Raw genomic sequence first — 18,366 nt, forward strand, 5'->3', positions numbered from 1 at the left:
GCGTACTGTCAGCGCGCTTAAGGTGCACTTTCAGCGCACTAGCAGCACCTCTCGACCACGCTAAAAATAGTGCTTACAAGATGGACGCCTCCATGAAAAAGTATCTTTTTCGTCTACCAACTAATAATCAGTGTTTTGCTGTTTTAAATGAGATTTTTAATCGTGACATACGAAAAGGGCTTTTAAAGATTTCATTCGAATACTGCGGTATGATATCGTGAACGATTTTTGCACCCTTTCTTCGTTGTGGGGAATCAGTCATCGCCAATGCCATAAATAAATCATTTCCTCGTTTTCTTATTAACAATATCGAACTTAATGGCTTTTCTTTTAATAATATTGAACAAACGCGTGTAAATATAGCAAAAAGAAAATCATTGTTTATATCAGCCATTTTGAGATAGCTTTCTCCAGCAAAAGTGTTTTCAACCGTCAGCAGCAAAAACGTCATTTTCGACAGCATCTGCTCAGCGCACTGATGAATAAAAGAATGCGCGGATACTGCCAATATACTCGTTATACGTTAAATAAACTGGAATGTAGTGTGGTTTAAAATATAGTCGCAGACAATGATTAAACAGGCGTAATAAGGCAAGTAAGTCCACAACAGCCGAGAAAAATATTGAAGTATTTAATTTGTAATTATGACTTGAAAATACCACAATACGAGTTCTGGCTATTTGCGCTGTTTTTCGTAGCGGCATAATTCAGAACTAATGCTCGACCAGTGATTTTCAGCCGGTGTGTCGCGAAAAATTTCGAAGGTTAAATAAATTATTTTCGAAAGAAGACCAAAGAACAATAAGTGTACAATCAACAAATTAGTTAATAGAATCAATCATCAATCAAGTAAAAATCTGTAATACAAAAAATCAAACGGTTTAAAATATTATTACAATTAGGGAAATGGGGGATTATATAGATTACCACCTATGGAATTTCGGGACTGAGTATATATCTGAGCTGAGGGGACCGAGACGAGTTCAACGATATCGTACTTTTGAACCAGAGACGAAAAATAAGAAAGTTATCATACTTTTCTGGCGATCGAATGATAAAATTGTGCGTTAATGTTACCCTTGGTGACTAAAATGGCGGCTTGTCTCTGATTCCACCAAACCGAAGAAAGAAAACAGTGGGAACGCACGTTCTAACCTAACCTAACCTTTACCTAATAAATAACCATAATTATCATCAACCAAATTATTAGAATAGGTTAGGTTAGGCTAGAACGTGCGTCCCCACTGTTTTCTTTCTTCGGTTTGCTGGAATCAGAGACGAGCCGCCATTTTAGTCACCATAGGTAACATTAACCAATTGTGCTTACTTATTAGTGCAGTATAAAGATTGGTGACTGAATTACATAGCAATTGGTTTTTGTGACAAGCACACCTATTTGTGATACATTTATTTGTGGCAAAGATCTTATTTTCACTTTACGGAGTGCCTAGTAGATAATGTGCGGATTACGTAGATACTCTGCACATTACCTAGGTAATTTGAGAAATGGAACAATTTTCGCAACTTTAATGAATCACCCTAGTTCAGTGTTTCTCAACGGGGGCAATATCGCGCCCATGTGAGCGTTTTCCATGTTGAGGGGGCGATTAGTAACAATTTATATTTTGGGGAGCGAAAAACAATTTTCTGGGCGATATAGTAAAACATTATATTAAGAATAATTAGATATTTTATTCGTTATATCGTACAATAATTAAACAAATAACATTATATTAGTCACTAGTCTATTCAATGCAATACAAATTTGGCGTTAGCCTTGGCCCTCGGCATCGGAATTTTGAAGTGAAGGGGCGATACTACGTAACGGTTTTATTGAAGGGGGCGACGATTCGTTAGAGGTTGAGAAACACTGCCCTAGTTAATCTGCAAATTAGCTAGGTAATGTATACATTAACGGCTTTCGAGCTTTAGCGGTAACATATATACAGTATTCATAAGAAAATTATGTGCACAACATCGGATTATTTCATTTAAAATGAAATTTTCTTTAAATCAAAAATGTGTAATTGCCCATATTTAGTTCAGATTATTTTAACTTAGAAATAGCAGAACATACAGCAGGTTTCTAAAGACAACTACCATGTCACTTCTTTTAAATGCAATTAAGACTTAATGCTGATTGCTTTTCTTGTGGAAATGAAAATTATAATTTACATAACTATTGTTGTAACCTGCTGCTATTTTAAGGAACAATATTGTTTTAATTCACAAAAAAATAGATAAAAAAATAATTAGGTTAAGTGGCAAGTAATATAGCAATGGAATGTTTACAAACACAACTTTAAATCAAATGATTTTTTCTGCGGAAATTTAATTATAGGTTCAAGTGCGCCATGAGATAAAAAAAAGGTTGAAAAACACTGTTCTAGACGTTTGTGGACTCTTCAGTTTCGGGTACAAATATGCATTTAAAATCATGGGTTGCTGCAAGCAAGCGTAGCTTACGATGTGGCATTTATGACAATACGTCTGGTGGATGGACTTAAAGCGACATTAAACATCAAAATATTCCTAAAAGTCGTTAAAAAGAGTGTGTTTTCGCCTTTTATGAGACATTTTTCGTTAACAGATTCGAAAATAAATTCAAAATAACACAAGTTAAAAAAGAAAGATTTTTATAGTAAGCGTAGCAAAATCCAATGAACTCAAGATATCAATCAAATAAAAAGTGGGCTGCTTTACTGGATTCGATGTTAAAATAGCAACAGTAAATCAGCCTACATGTCATTTAACCGTTTTGAGTTCATTGGGGGTTATTTTTTTTTAAAATAAAGCTATTATGAAAATTCAAATTTTTAAACGATGTTGTTATTTTTTTAAACGAATTACAAAAAAGGATTAACACATTTACAAAAGCTTTTAAATTATATTAATATGTATAAATTTAATGCATTAAGTAAAAAAACAAAAAGTGGTCATAGAAAAACTGATACTGATTATAGCATTTGACCTACATATTGTAACTATCTTAAATAAAACAATAATGTAAATAAAGGATAAGTTGTTATCTGTCAAATCATCAATATAGGATATATATATATATATATATTATATATTAGTGTGTGCATTATACTTATATATATAGTTAACAATTATTCTATTCTAAAATACTCGTAATTTTCTATGGAATCTGTTATAACCTGAAGGTATTTTTCATTTTAAATAAAAGCAAAAGAACTAGTGTTTCTTTATAAATTTTTGTACTAACATAATTCTATTGTAATTTCTATTTTATTATTTTTTATATTTCTCTTCTCACTGCAAGTGAAATATAAAAACAATTTACATCTCAATCTAGAGCATAAAATTTTTATATTTCTTAAACAAAATGTAAAATAGCTATTAAAAAACTTTTCATATTGCACAAGGATTAATTGGGTTATTGATAAAACAATATTCTGATCATAATAAATATGTTTTTGTTCATAAAAACAAATTTTTACATAAATATTTGACAATGTTAATAGTTAACAAATTTCATGACTCAAACTAAAAATGTGAAAGCAATAAACAAACAGAAGTGAAAACTTTTTATTTTTTATTCATTTAATTATACAAGGTTTTAACATTATAACAATATTCATAGGTGTATAGTTCAATTTAACCAGAATAAAAAAATAATATAAAATTAATAATACAGTAAACCCTCTATATTTGCAAAGTTAGTTTATGAATTTGGTTATAGAATTTCTAGTAATTTATTCGAAATTCACTTATTTACTATACATGGCTTTTTAAAAATCTGTTCCTCTTTTGATGCCATAATGAATTACCATTTCATCTTGATGTCAATTAGTGACATCAAGATGAAATGGTAATTCATTATGGCCTCAAAGTGTTATTTTTAAAGTTTGTGTTTTCATTTTTTAAAAATTGATATTTACAAGATTATTTTACCAAATGTTTTTAAATGTGATAAAAAGACAAAACTCAAAAATAAATTATATTTCATCAATTTCGTAGGAAATTCTGTAAAAAATAACAATAAATTCAATTATCGTTTGATTTTCAGTAACTAGCAAAGGTTTTAAATTCTAATAAACCAATATATACTACTGTAATACTATTCAAAGTTAAGTTGTTAGCTAATTTTAAAACATTTTTTAAAATCAACTTCAATGCTAACTTTAGCAATAAAACATTTTTATTATGAAATTCCAATAATTTTTTGGTTTAATATGGTTGCTAGATTGACAAAAATGTTTCATAGTTAGTTAGAATGCTAACTTCTTAAATGAGATTTGTGTACTGTTAGAAGACATTACAAAGTAATTTAATTGAGAGGAAAAAATTTTTATTTTCTTTATATTATGTTAAATTAAAATTTTTTATGGCAGTTTTATTCAAGACAATCATTTTGTAATATTATCTCAATTTGTGGAAAGTTATATTGATTTTGTATTAAAACAGATATTGTTGTATTTTAAAACAAGTGCAGTTAAAGTGCTGATAGTATTCAAATTTTAAATTCCATCAGATGAGAAAATTTGGCTAAAGGATAAATATTATGGTAATTAAAGACATATTTGAGTACTGCATATTCTTAGTTGTGATTTATGGTTTAGTTAATCAAATTTAAACTATAAATGTAAATTTATTAAGAATTCTAAAACAAAGGCAATGAGAAGAAAGGAAAAGTATTGATTATCCTATAGAAATGACTTATTAAACAAAGTTAACAAGAAAAAAGACAAATTTAATATAGATGAGGAAACAATGAACTTAAAAGAGTTTAATATTAAAGAAAAAATAGCAATACTTACCAAATATAATCACTTATTTTGATAACCACTGAAGTGGAGTTTTGAATGAATAAAACAAATTTGTTATATCTTTCAAATGAGATGTTCATCTGTGATCAAGAATCATTCAGAAGGCAATTTTAATTCAAAGATCTGTGAATTAAAATGCCTTCTGACTGATTCTTAACCTCAGGTGAACATCATATTTGAAGGATATAACAAATTTGTTTTATTCATCCAAAACCCCTTTCAGTGGTTATCAAAATAGAAACATAAAAGAAATGAATCTATTTATATATAAACTAAGTGTAGATTTATACAATGATCAAAAAGTCAGTATATACTATACATTACTATATATTATTTGTAATATAGGTGCACAATGAGTTTTAGATATCCCTGCAGTTGTTGTTAAAGGCTAGTCATAATGACCCAGTAACAGTAATTTTGACTTACTGAAATTTAAAAAAAAAATCAGCATTGTATGTTTTAATACGTTTTGTTTGAAAACCTTCTAGATATAGAGAGAAATATTTGAAGGCTTGTAATTTTTAAAATTCTTTACTCCAATAAAGCATTGGATACTTTTTGTATGCTGATTTATTAATCTGCATTACAAAACAGTATGTAATAAAAATTAATAATTTTTATATTTCAATTCAAACATTAGAAAGTAATACTCTTGATGTTTAAGAACCTATTTTTGCTATAAGTGACTAAGTTCAAAATTAAATTCAGTATTCAAAATGCTTTTAAAAATTACAATATCACAAACATAGAAGGGATTACTGTATTTAAATTTTTATGCAAATGACTGAAATAATCATTTTAATTGATAATTACAATTATAATTGCTGTACAATTTTAAAAGGAAACTGAAAAAATCTCTAACGTATATTTTTACTAAGGTGCATCATTATAGATAAATTACTTGCATTTTCAAAAATTACACAAACTGCAATATGACAAACATAACAATATGTAGCTAATTATAAATATGTAAATTTCACTATGTTTTAAATATATCAAAAGTGGCTCAACATCTTGAAGTACTACTTTGAAAATACTTTTCATATTATTTTAAATATAACCAATATTTTATTTTGGTTCAAGACAAAACGTTATATAAAGAAATCATACATCATAATCATTCATTAAAAATTGTCTTACTCAAAATAATACATATTTTAAAAGTGACAGCAACATAATATAATTAGTTTAATCTCTGGACAAATAAATCATATAAAACAAAAACATTTGACAATTAGCTATTAATTAGTGAAGGGCACTATCTAATGAAATGAGCTATCGAATAAGTTTATTCATTAGTAAAAGCTGAAGAAAGCAATATAAACTATTGTGTTTATTGATTAAAACTCATTCACATTGTATAAAAATGCATTATTTTGTTTCTTTTTGCACTGAGAAAAGGATATTAATATATTTTTCTAATAAATTTATAGTTAGAAAAATAAAAACTGAAATTATAATTTCACAGATTGATTGTTTAACATTAATAACAGTTATATATAAATTTTTAAATCTCTCCCTGTAATTTTACATGTTATATTTGCATTTAGTTTTAAAAAATTTCTTGCTGTGTAATATCATCTTTTAAGATAACATTTATATTATTTCAATTATTCAAAAAAAAAAAATTGCTGCAGATTTTTGGTGTTAAATAAACAGTATTTTAAATCAAATATCAAAAGCATTTGATTTATTAAAAATATCATTTACTTAACAGCAAAAATTGGAGTTTTCTTTTTTTCAGTGAATATTTGTGTATGCTTTGTCAATCCTATTTTATATTATTTAATGTTAATAAAGTATAAAGTACTTATATTTGTTTTCCATTTGTTTATGCAATTTACAAGATGTAGTAACAACAATTGTAAGACAGATTTTAAATGTATAAAAACAATTGTGATTAAAATTTGCAAGTTAAAAGCATTCCCATTTCAAACATTTTACATACAAGAATTTTATAAATTTTTTTATAAAACATACATATAATTTAAATTGCACTAATATATGACAGACAGACAAACAGACAGCCATGAAACAAATGCAACTGTTTCATTTTTTTCATATCTATCATATATTTGTGCAATTTAAACTACTATCTTCCAAATATTAATGGAAAGTACTGTATGTGTCTATCCCATGTAAAATACAATTCACATAAAATTATTTCAAGCATAGATGAACCTAAATATAACCAGAATTTTTGAATAACTCTTCTATATAATTAAAAAAATAAAATAAAAATAAAATAATCAAAACATTAAGGAATGAAATTGGAATAGGAATAGTGTTCTTTAACTCCTATATGGATATGCAACTTGTTGAATCACAAATATTGTATAGTATAATTTTGTTTCCTCAATTAATTAGAATATTAAATTACTATTTTCAACAATGTTCTTTCTGTTTAATTCATAAATCAATAATTTGATATAAATAGTAAAATTAATATTGTAAAATTTCTTTAGCTATAAATAAATGATATTAAAAATAAAGAAATTTATTAATTTAGCATAAACATGTTTCATGTTAATATTTGATAGTGCCCATCACTAATATTAAAAATTGTTGCTGCTGATTAACATATAGGTTATAAGACAAATAAGTTAGAAATAAATCTGATAGAAAATGAACACATTTAATAAAAATATTTATTAAACAATGCCTTAGGCATTTTAGATTTTCAAAAGAAAATCATTGCATAAAATCTTGAATGCTAATACAACCTTCATTTTGTGAAGAGATGTATTTCTATACAATTTAATCACATTTATTCTTAAGTACATTAGCCAAATATTACACATGCATAAGCCACATATTACGTCAAAAACACTGAAATAGTCAATCATCATTACATACTAGCCATAAAAAATTCTTTTGAATTAAATTTACATCTTTTCTCATGCACTAGTTAAGCCATACATCTAATGCTACTTGTAAAATATTTTTGTTTCCAACAAATTGTCCATACCCAAACAAAGTTTATTTTTCATTTTATTTTATTTTTGAATTTATGTTTACTATGCTTGACATCTAATTATATATATGAATTTCAATCAGTGATTATCAATTGGTATCTGTTATTGATTTTATGAAATAAATATGTTTATGTATTGGTCACTGAGAAATTAAGTTCTGCATATAAAAAGTAAATATTTCTCTAATGTAAAAAATAGTAGTGAATATGCCACAAAAATGTCTAAATGGCATAGCTGTTCTAACACTGTTGTTATCATACAAGGGAGAAATGAAAAATCTTGTTCTTCCATTAGAAAAATTATGAATTCAGAACCCAATTTCTTGGCACCAAGCCAATTGCAGAAAAACCAAACTGTAAAAACAAAACAACATATCAGAAATACAATACACATCTCTTGAACACAATAAATGATTAAATACATGAAACATTAATTTTACAACTTCAGTACAACTTTACATGAAACTTTTTACAACTTCATTTGTCCGACATCAAGCACTTATAAAAGTTAGAAATCTATAAGGCTTGCAGGAATGATTTGGCTATTAATTACAAAGATGACAACATGTCGTCACGAGCCTGGAGAGCTTTATATGCGATCGAATAAAAACAGCTGTTAGTTTTTGTGAATCACCACCACCACCACAGTCCAATCATAGGCAGACATTTGTAACTTAAAATATTCTATTCGATTTTGCCTTCAACTTTCAAATGTTCCATTTAACCTGATGATGGTTGTTTAATACTGCTGAATACGTTCACTTTAAAGTTACTTTTTACGTTTTTTCCTGGCTTTTTTGGTTTTTTTGTTTTTGTTGGGTATCTATACATGAAACATTATTAACAGAAATAAGTTTTGTTTCTTTTTCCTTTATTAGAAAAGCTAATTTAAAAGCATATTATAGTATTATCAAATATATATAAAAAGACTAATTTGTTGTTATTTAAGCCTGTATTTGTTTGAAGTTTTATTTAAAACTCTCAAAAATTATAGAAAAAGTATGTTTATTTACTTTTCTCATTTAATTAATTCATATATATATAAACAGTCAAATCCACTTAACAAAGCATCAGATAAGGGAGTAGTTTGCTTAAGAGAGCACTCTTCCATGCTCCTGATTTTTCTCCCATTTTATTTATATTAGCAGGACTTCCATTAACAGAGCATCAGACAGTAGAGTAGTTGGTTTAAATGAGTGTAGTGTCAGCAGCATTCCTTGTAAGAAAGTATTCAAAAAAATATTTTACAAGGGTCTATTTTATTCTTACAGTGCATTACTATCTAGGATGCAGAGACAGGACTTTTTAAACTAATATTTTTTAAGATTTGTAGAAATTTTCCATTGGTCAGTTTTCTAATAAACAATCAAAAGATTACTCACAGAATCATAATGAACACACACATGAGAAGCAATTACATACTAAAAAAGTATCATAAAATATAATATATATGAACAAACAGTGCCGATCACACTTATGTCCTCATCTTGAAGGGATAGGAAATGAAGTGATCAGTGACCAAATTTTGGAGGTCACGACTTTACTTTAAGCTAGTACTGTACTTACTTGTTTTATACTGGATGTCCCATTAGAGAACAACAGTAATTTTGCAGCAAGGATGTTCATATCTTTTTAGCTACCTACTGCATCTCTTGGAAGTGAAAGTAATGTGACTAGTAAATATACTATATTTACCAATTATTCGATAAAATGACAATTAATAAAAGAATGGAATCCAATATGTAAATTATGGTAAATTATGTGATAATAAATTTTAATATTTTCAAGTGTGTTATAAGTTAGAGCTCCTAAGACATGAAAAAGTGGAGAGAATTGAATACGAATGGGCAATCCTTTGGATGCTCTCTTAAGCAGACTCAACTGTATAAACTATATGTATTTAACTATAATAAAGTATTTAATTAAGATATAATTAAATATATCTCTAACAATAATAATAATAATAATACATCTTAATTAATAATGATTGTAATAAGAAATCACTACTAAAAGAATCACCTATGCACTTTTCCAGCAGTGGAAAAGTGAATAACTAAGCATTGATTTAATTTCCAGATTTCAAAATTTGTAAGAAATCACTTTTTTTGTCAAATATTGTTTAGTTTAAATTACCATTCACTTGTTGCACTAGTAATACAAATGCTTCTAAATTTTGTAATCTATGTTTTCAATATATCTACAGTATTTCCAATATTATAAGTGAAACTGTTTTAAAATATGAATCAGGTAATCAATGAGTAAAAATATATTACAGAATCTATTATTTTCTTTCTCAATATGTCAAAATCTATAAACATCATATTATAGTTATCTCCATTGAAATTCTCAAGCAGCTTTTAAATAATACATATTTGTTCCAATGGTTCTAAAACTACAGTAAAACCTTGCTAATTTGAACTCCACTAATTTGGAATTTGTGATAATTCAGACTACTATTTTGTATTTTTTTTGAATTGTGTATTTTTTTTTTAAATAATGAATTTGTCAATTCTAATCTGGGCTTTAACAACTGTTACTTTATTTTTAGATGCATCAAGATTTGATAAAGGAACAGTTAGAAAAGGATTCACAAACAAAAATTAAGTTATTTTTAAGCCCAAATTAGTAAATTTTGGCAATGTCAAGATTGATGCAACTACTACTGTATTATAAAAGTTTATCAGCTGACCATATTTGTCCATTTAGGGTGCACAACAATATTTGACTTTAAATGTAATTTTTGACCATACAATACATATTACCAGACAAGTTGTTAATTCAGACTATGCTCTTCCTCAATTAGTCTGAATTATTGGAGTTCTATTGTATTTCAAAAGATTGGTATAAATATGAAATCACAAAAATCACCTAAGAAACTAGTAAAAAAAAAACAAAAATATTTTATGCTATGAATGTTTTCTTTCTTTCATCTACAATGATCATCAAGTATTCTCAAATATAAACTGACAGACATCCATTGCTGGGCCTTATTAAGTCTTTGGAATAACAACAAAATAGTCTCAAGGACACATGTAATTTGCATGTAAGTAACTTTGTGAGTGTTCGCATCTAATATATATATATAGAGAAGTTGCTAGAAGGATCCAGGGTTATGATTACTTATAGGAGACCTCCTCATATCTTTTCAGTCATAAGAAATGACAGACATGGTTGATAATAAGTTCCAGCCAGTGTTTACTCTATCCTGTTATTTGACCAAAGGGTGGACAGATCACTTTTTTATATTGCACCATGACCAGTAATCTAGCTATGACAATTAAAGAACACCAATATAATATCAAAAAAGAAAATGACCAACACAACACTAGTTGCATATGTGGGACTGGGAGGTGTTCATGTTAACCTTTATGATGATAATATATTACATCACACACAATGGACTGGGTATGATTGAAACAACAAAGCCTTTGAGATTTATAAGGCAATTAAGAAAAGCAAAGCAATTAATTTTAAAGAGAATGACTCACTCTCTATAGCATGGCATGCATTAGTTGAACTGATGTAGAACTGCCATGATTTTGCATATAAGGTGAAATGTTAATATAACAAACAACAGTTTAATGGGATTTTTGGTATAACAAATATATCTTGAATCCCCTGCCAATTTCCTATTCGGCTCAATGCAAAAATGTTTCAGTTTAACAAATACCATTATAACGAAAATTTCAGTTTAATGTAATAATGAATATTATTACATTAAACTGAAATTATGAAACTACATTATGAAAGAATAGTTTCATTATAATGAAATCTATAAATGCATAAATTCTGCATAAAATTTCATTCATTCATTTCTAGTAAATTATGATTATTATGTCAAACAGTCTGGCAACATTAATTTTAATATCTAGTTCCAATGACCTAAGTAATAGATTGGCAAAGATACCAATTACAGCACCACCATTTGAAGCCAATGGCCTCCATTGCTGTGAAAGATAAAAAGTGCATTCTTATCATTAGAGTCCTGTGTTTTTGTTAAGCAGATTGTATATTTGTTAGCATTTACCTTAGAAATTACTGTCATATTTTATAAGGGAGTTTCGCTACACATTATAGGAAAGTTTTAAGACATCAAATATTTCATTTGTTTTATTTACTGTGTTATATTAATTTCCATTTAGCAATGGAGAGTTGGCAAAAAAGTGGGTTACTGCAATGAGAAAAGATGTATGAATGCATACAGCTAGAAACTACATTCGTTCAGTTCATTTTCAAGAGACTGACTTTAAATATTTAAATAGAAGTTCATTTATTTATTGCTACTGAATTTCAAGCAGAAGCACATTATTCTTTATTAGGTAAGTTCATTTTACAGTGTATTTCTCAGCAAGAATAAATGATGTAAGTCACTTATACTCTTTACAGCATAGAAGTAGTGCTGTAAGACCATACTGAACTATATGTATTTGTATTTCAATGTATTGTTGCTGTTATGGCTTATATTACTGAAAGCTGTTTACATGAAATTGTTGGAATGGTTTGTTAATCTCTGTCACGAAGTTTTTTCTTCCTTTTTAAATCCCTGTTTTCTGCTAAAAGAAATAATTCAAATTGTATGCTGTAATGTATTTCTTATGATGATTACATTGCACAAAACTTTCAAGGTTTTTTTATTTACACTCTTCTCTTTAATAGTGTTTATTTAGTTTATTACCAGAGGCTGTTTATCATTTTATAATTCATTTAGCAATAAACTACTAAGTTAAGAAAGAACAACACGATAGAATGTATTAAAGCACAGTTATAGCTTTGTTATCAAAACTGTGCTTTAATATACAGGGTGTCCACAAAGTCTGGGTACATAAGGATTAACACATACTTTTAAAACAAAATAATTTTATTTGATTCTAATATTAATAAATAACATTACATTTGATGTGCCATAATTTGTGGACACCATTATCAGTCAGTGTGCTGAACTCGATGGCAATACAGACCTATTTAATCGAGTTCACCTGAATTTTGCAAGGCGCATCAAATTATGTATTGAAAGTGATGGAAATCATATTGAAAATGTTATTTATTAATATTAGAATCAAATAAAATTATTTTGGTTTAAAAGTATGTGTTAATCCTTATGTACCCAGACTTTGTGGACACCCTGTATATTGTATTTTATTTCTTAGTTGCAGCTTTTTCTTAATTATGAACAAGTTAAATATAATTATTTCTTTAAAATCTTTCAACTAAAAAAGAATCACAGATTATGTTATCTTAAAAAAACGTAAAAATCTTCTATATTAATATTTTTATCATCTTATTATTTTATCATCAATATTAATCTTATTAGATTAATAAGATAAATATTGATTAATAAGATTAATATTGATAATAAGATTATCATCAATATTAATCTTATTAATCAATATCATCAATATTAATCTTATTAGATTAATATTGATGATAAAATAATAAGATGATAAAAATATTAATATAGAAGATTTTTACAGTTTTGGAACAAAAAAACAAATAAATTGGTCAGTTGATATAAATGAAACATGCAGCTTTTTGCCTGTCATAGTAATAGTTGCCAAGGTTGGTGGCAACTTCAGGAAACTACACAACTTTGCCAGTCTATTACTTATAAGTTGTTGTCTAGTTCAACTGGCAACACTAATTTTAATCCTTAGTTAAGGTTTTGTTTTGATGTTATTACTCTACAGTTTATTTCTTTTTCAGTTTACGAGAAAAAATGCAGAAAAACAAAAAAACAAAAGCACTTTCTTTGGAAGAAAATAATAAAATATTAGATAACATGCAAAAAAGAATTAAACAGAAAGATGTGCCTGATGGCATACTGGAATACTGTGTCACAGTACTGGATTTTATTAAAAAAACTTTGAATAAAGAAACAACACACAAAAATTAGACTTTTTTCACCAGAAAATAACAGCTTCTTACCTACTATATCATTATTTTAGTTGTTCAATCATGATATTTTTTGATAATTTTTATTATTATAGATTAATTTTTATTCTAATTGGACTGCAATTTGAAAAAATTGTAGACCTATAAATTCCTACTGTCATCCATCCATCTTCCCTAATCTCAAGAATGGAATTAGATAGATGAAAGACAAGATCAGATATGGAAACCTTAGGACAGGAGGCCCTGGTTAACTATATATGAATATCCAATGCAAACTGGAAGTCACATTGTTTCAATTCAAAACTTTTCCCCTGAAAGCAGTTAATAGATTATCAGCACAACTCTACTGGTAAAGGAAAAGTATGATGTATAGAGGAAAGACATTAATTTGAGGTGGAGAGCATATATTTTAAATTAAATAAATTAAAAATATGATTAAAAATTGCAGCCCAGCATTGTGATGATGTCACAATAAATAATTGCTTGCTTAATATAAATTACATTCTGAAAATGTGAAATTTGGTTCCATATAAATACTAATAGACAAATTGCATTTTTAAAAACTTTTACTTCAAAATGTATGCAATTTTTTTTTATCATCAATAAATTTATCCTTGCATTTTTGACTGTATTTCAATACAATGAAATATCACTATAATAAAAATATTCTGATGGTCTCCTCAATTTTGTTATACTGACATTTCACTATATCTACTTTTAATTTTGGATGTATTTTATTTATTTAAAAAAATATGTTCTGTCAGATTATATTCGAGAATACCTGATGATGTTCGTTCGTTGTAGACAAAAGAAAACAAAATATTTTTGTTTTTTTTATTGGTTTCTTACATGATTGTGTGTTATTTGTTGCATATATAACCAGTTTGAGTTATGGTTAATACTTTAAATATCAAATCAATGGTAGCTTCTGTTTTGGTTCCAATAAATGAAAATTTTGACCCAATTTAAAATCAAATGAACAACTAAAATAAGAATTAATATACAATTCCTTACTTATTATAAAAATTTAACAATGTGAAAAGCCAGAAACAAATAAATACATATAATTACAAAGAAAATTAAGTTTTACTATTTAATACAATTTAAAAAAAATAATCTGTCATATTTTTGCTGAAGAATGTCTTCTTGAATTATTATTTTTGTATTTATCTGATTCTACAAGAGCCTTTATATCAGCACAGGTTTATTTTTCATAGTAATATTGCAAGACTGGAACACTTGTTTATAACACTACTTTCTATTTATCACAATCATGTAAGGAATATGAAAATTTTATTCTCAATTTTTCATTGAATTTATATTCCTTTTTAACATGACTTTTTCTCTTTTGTTACATGAAAGATACTTATTAATAATATGAGTGAAATAACAGAACTGAATAATCAAAAGGTTCTGATAAAATGTAAAAGCAGTCATCAATAAAACATAAAACTGATTCTTACTAACAGTAGCCTAAATAATCTACGATAACATTTTAAAATACTTGTTGAAATTTTTTTAAACTACATTTTTTCAAATATTTTTAACTAAATCAATCACTTAAAACTGAAAACAAGAAAGCTAAGTGATTAACACACACTAAATTTCTTTTTAATCAATAACTGCATGACAGATATTTTTATTAATAAATTTAAAAACTCTTTAAAGGCACATATATTTTATTTTCGTATTATTATACAAAAATAATTAAAATTATGCATATTTATCTATTGTAACATAAAATTATCATCAAAAGAGAAAATGCAGGATATATTAACAAGTTTCAGAATAATTTAAAGCGAAAGACAAAGAAAAGAAAAAAAAAGGAGAGAAAGTCTGAAAAATATCATCTTTGTTAGTATTAATTTCCAAAATTATTTAAGTTATTTAATTATCATTAAAAAGTGTCAAAAGTCTTTCTATGAAAACAGTGAACAAAAATTTTATTGATTTCTCAAAATATAATACAGCTTTAGCAAAAATTCTGTGCCAATCTCACATTCAATTATATGTGGTTTTAAATTTATTTTAATTTATATTATATACAGTAGACCCCCCTATAACGCAATAGATACGTTCCACATTATACAAATTTCGCGTTGTAGGAATCCTTAAATACATGAGTCAATCACAGCCCGACACGAGTGTAGACTACGGCTGTTTGAAAGGTTTTCTTCCATAAAATTAATCGATTCTTGACTAATTTGACTCAACTTTTCCAAAACACGTATAATTTTTTTGGGAATAATCCGTATAAACTATGCTATAAACAGAAAATTGCAGGATTACTTACCAAGTGTGCACCATTTGACGTCGCCATTGCTTAAGCTTGTTTTCGTCGCGGAGCAGCGCACCAAACGGCGGCCGCAATTTCTGATAAGTTATTTTTCTGCGAAAAATTCGCTGAACTTTGGAGACATCATTAATAGAAATAATTTTTATGGCCGTTGAATAAGAAATGTTTCTTTCACAAGAAATGTATAAAATTACAGTGCTGTATTAGACTTACGGTACCTAATTTANATAATTTTTTATTATAGATTAATTTTTATTCTAATTGGACTGCAATTTGAAAAAATTGTAGACCTATAAATTCCTACTGTCATCCATCCATCTTCCCTAATCTCAAGAATGGAATTAGATAGATGAAAGACAAGATCAGATATGGAAACCTTAGGACAGGAGGCCCTGGTTAACTATATATGAATATCCAATGCAAACTGGAAGTCACATTGTTTCAATTCAAAACTTTTCCCCTGAAAGCAGTTAATAGATTATCAGCACAACTCTACTGGTAAAGGAAAAGTATGATGTATAGAGGAAAGACATTAATTTGAGGTGGAGAGCATATATTTTAAATTAAATAAATTAAAAATATGATTAAAAATTGCAGCCCAGCATTGTGATGATGTCACAATAAATAATTGCTTGCTTAATATAAATTACATTCTGAAAATGTGAAATTTGGTTCCATATAAATACTAATAGACAAATTGCATTTTTAAAAACTTTTACTTCAAAATGTATGCAATTTTTTTTTATCATCAATAAATTTATCCTTGCATTTTTGACTGTATTTCAATACAATGAAATATCACTATAATAAAAATATTCTGATGGTCTCCTCAATTTTGTTATACTGACATTTCACTATATCTACTTTTAATTTTGGATGTATTTTATTTATTTAAAAAAATATGTTCTGTCAGATTATATTCGAGAATACCTGATGATGTTCGTTCGTTGTAGACAAAAGAAAACAAAATATTTTTGTTTTTTTTTATTGGTTTCTTACATGATTGTGTGTTATTTGTTGCATATATAACCAGTTTGAGTTATGGTTAATACTTTAAATATCAAATCAATGGTAGCTTCTGTTTTGGTTCCAATAAATGAAAATTTTGACCCAATTTAAAATCAAATGAACAACTAAAATAAGAATTAATATACAATTCCTTACTTATTATAAAAATTTAACAATGTGAAAAGCCAGAAACAAATAAATACATATAATTACAAAGAAAATTAAGTTTTACTATTTAATACAATTTAAAAAAAATAATCTGTCATATTTTTGCTGAAGAATGTCTTCTTGAATTATTATTTTTGTATTTATCTGATTCTACAAGAGCCTTTATATCAGCACAGGTTTATTTTTCATAGTAATATTGCAAGACTGGAACACTTGTTTATAACACTACTTTCTATTTATCACAATCATGTAAGGAATATGAAAATTTTATTCTCAATTTTTCATTGAATTTATATTCCTTTTTAACATGACTTTTTCTCTTTTGTTACATGAAAGATACTTATTAATAATATGAGTGAAATAACAGAACTGAATAATCAAAAGGTTCTGATAAAATGTAAAAGCAGTCATCAATAAAACATAAAACTGATTCTTACTAACAGTAGCCTAAATAATCTACGATAACATTTTAAAATACTTGTTGAAATTTTTTTAAACTACATTTTTTCAAATATTTTTAACTAAATCAATCACTTAAAACTGAAAACAAGAAAGCTAAGTGATTAACACACACTAAATTTCTTTTTAATCAATAACTGCATGACAGATATTTTTATTAATAAATTTAAAAACTCTTTAAAGGCACATATATTTTATTTTCGTATTATTATACAAAAATAATTAAAATTATGCATATTTATCTATTGTAACATAAAATTATCATCAAAAGAGAAAATGCAGGATATATTAACAAGTTTCAGAATACAGTAGAACCTCGATTATCCGGACCTCTATTATCCGGATTTTCGATTATCCGGATTGTTCAAAATAAACAAAAATTTTACGAATTTGCTGATTTGCACTTGGCGAATTACGATACTGTTTATGTACGTGATGGAATGCATAACTTTTTTTGTTTCAACAACGTCTCACCCAGCACAGTGGTCGTAAACTCTTAAATATATTTTGCGTCGTAATAAATATATAATTTGACATACGTATTTATAAATAATTTATATTCAAATTATATTATTTCTATGACCAAGGGCGGCGTATGAGCAACGTGGGCCACCGCCTATGCCTCGCGGTTCGAAGGGCCTCGCGCCTCGAAGGTTTATGCATTACTTAAAAGCCGCGAACGCGACGAAAAAATTTTACTCGTCATAAAACGATAAATAGTTTGTCAAATTTTTATTCATAAAAATGCAGTTTCAACTGCTTTTTATTTTATAAAATCC

General features: G+C 26.9%; 1 protein-coding gene across 3 annotated transcripts in view; it reads right to left on the reverse strand.

Moving 5' to 3' along the window:
- Window positions 1-7,330: 7,330 nt before the first annotated feature.
- The window catches only part of LOC111626495 (zinc finger protein 821-like), a 38,416-nt gene continuing 27,380 nt past the window's right edge, over window positions 7,331-18,366 (reverse strand). For 2 of the 3 annotated variants that reach the window (XM_023369881.1, XM_023369882.1), the window contains one exon: window positions 7,331-8,121. In XM_023369881.1, the coding sequence (XP_023225649.1) occupies window positions 8,068-8,121 (54 nt within the window). In that variant the 3' untranslated portion in view covers window positions 7,331-8,067. Of the gene's footprint in view, window positions 8,591-18,366 lie in introns of all 3 variants that reach the window. The other variant, XM_023369880.1, reaches the window with a different exon arrangement.

The sequence above is a fragment of the Centruroides sculpturatus genome, unplaced genomic scaffold, assembly GCF_000671375.1.
Source record: "Centruroides sculpturatus isolate CEXI.00-Female unplaced genomic scaffold, Cexi_2.0 scaffold159, whole genome shotgun sequence".
In the NCBI taxonomy this organism is placed as follows: Eukaryota; Metazoa; Arthropoda; class Arachnida; order Scorpiones; family Buthidae; genus Centruroides; species Centruroides sculpturatus.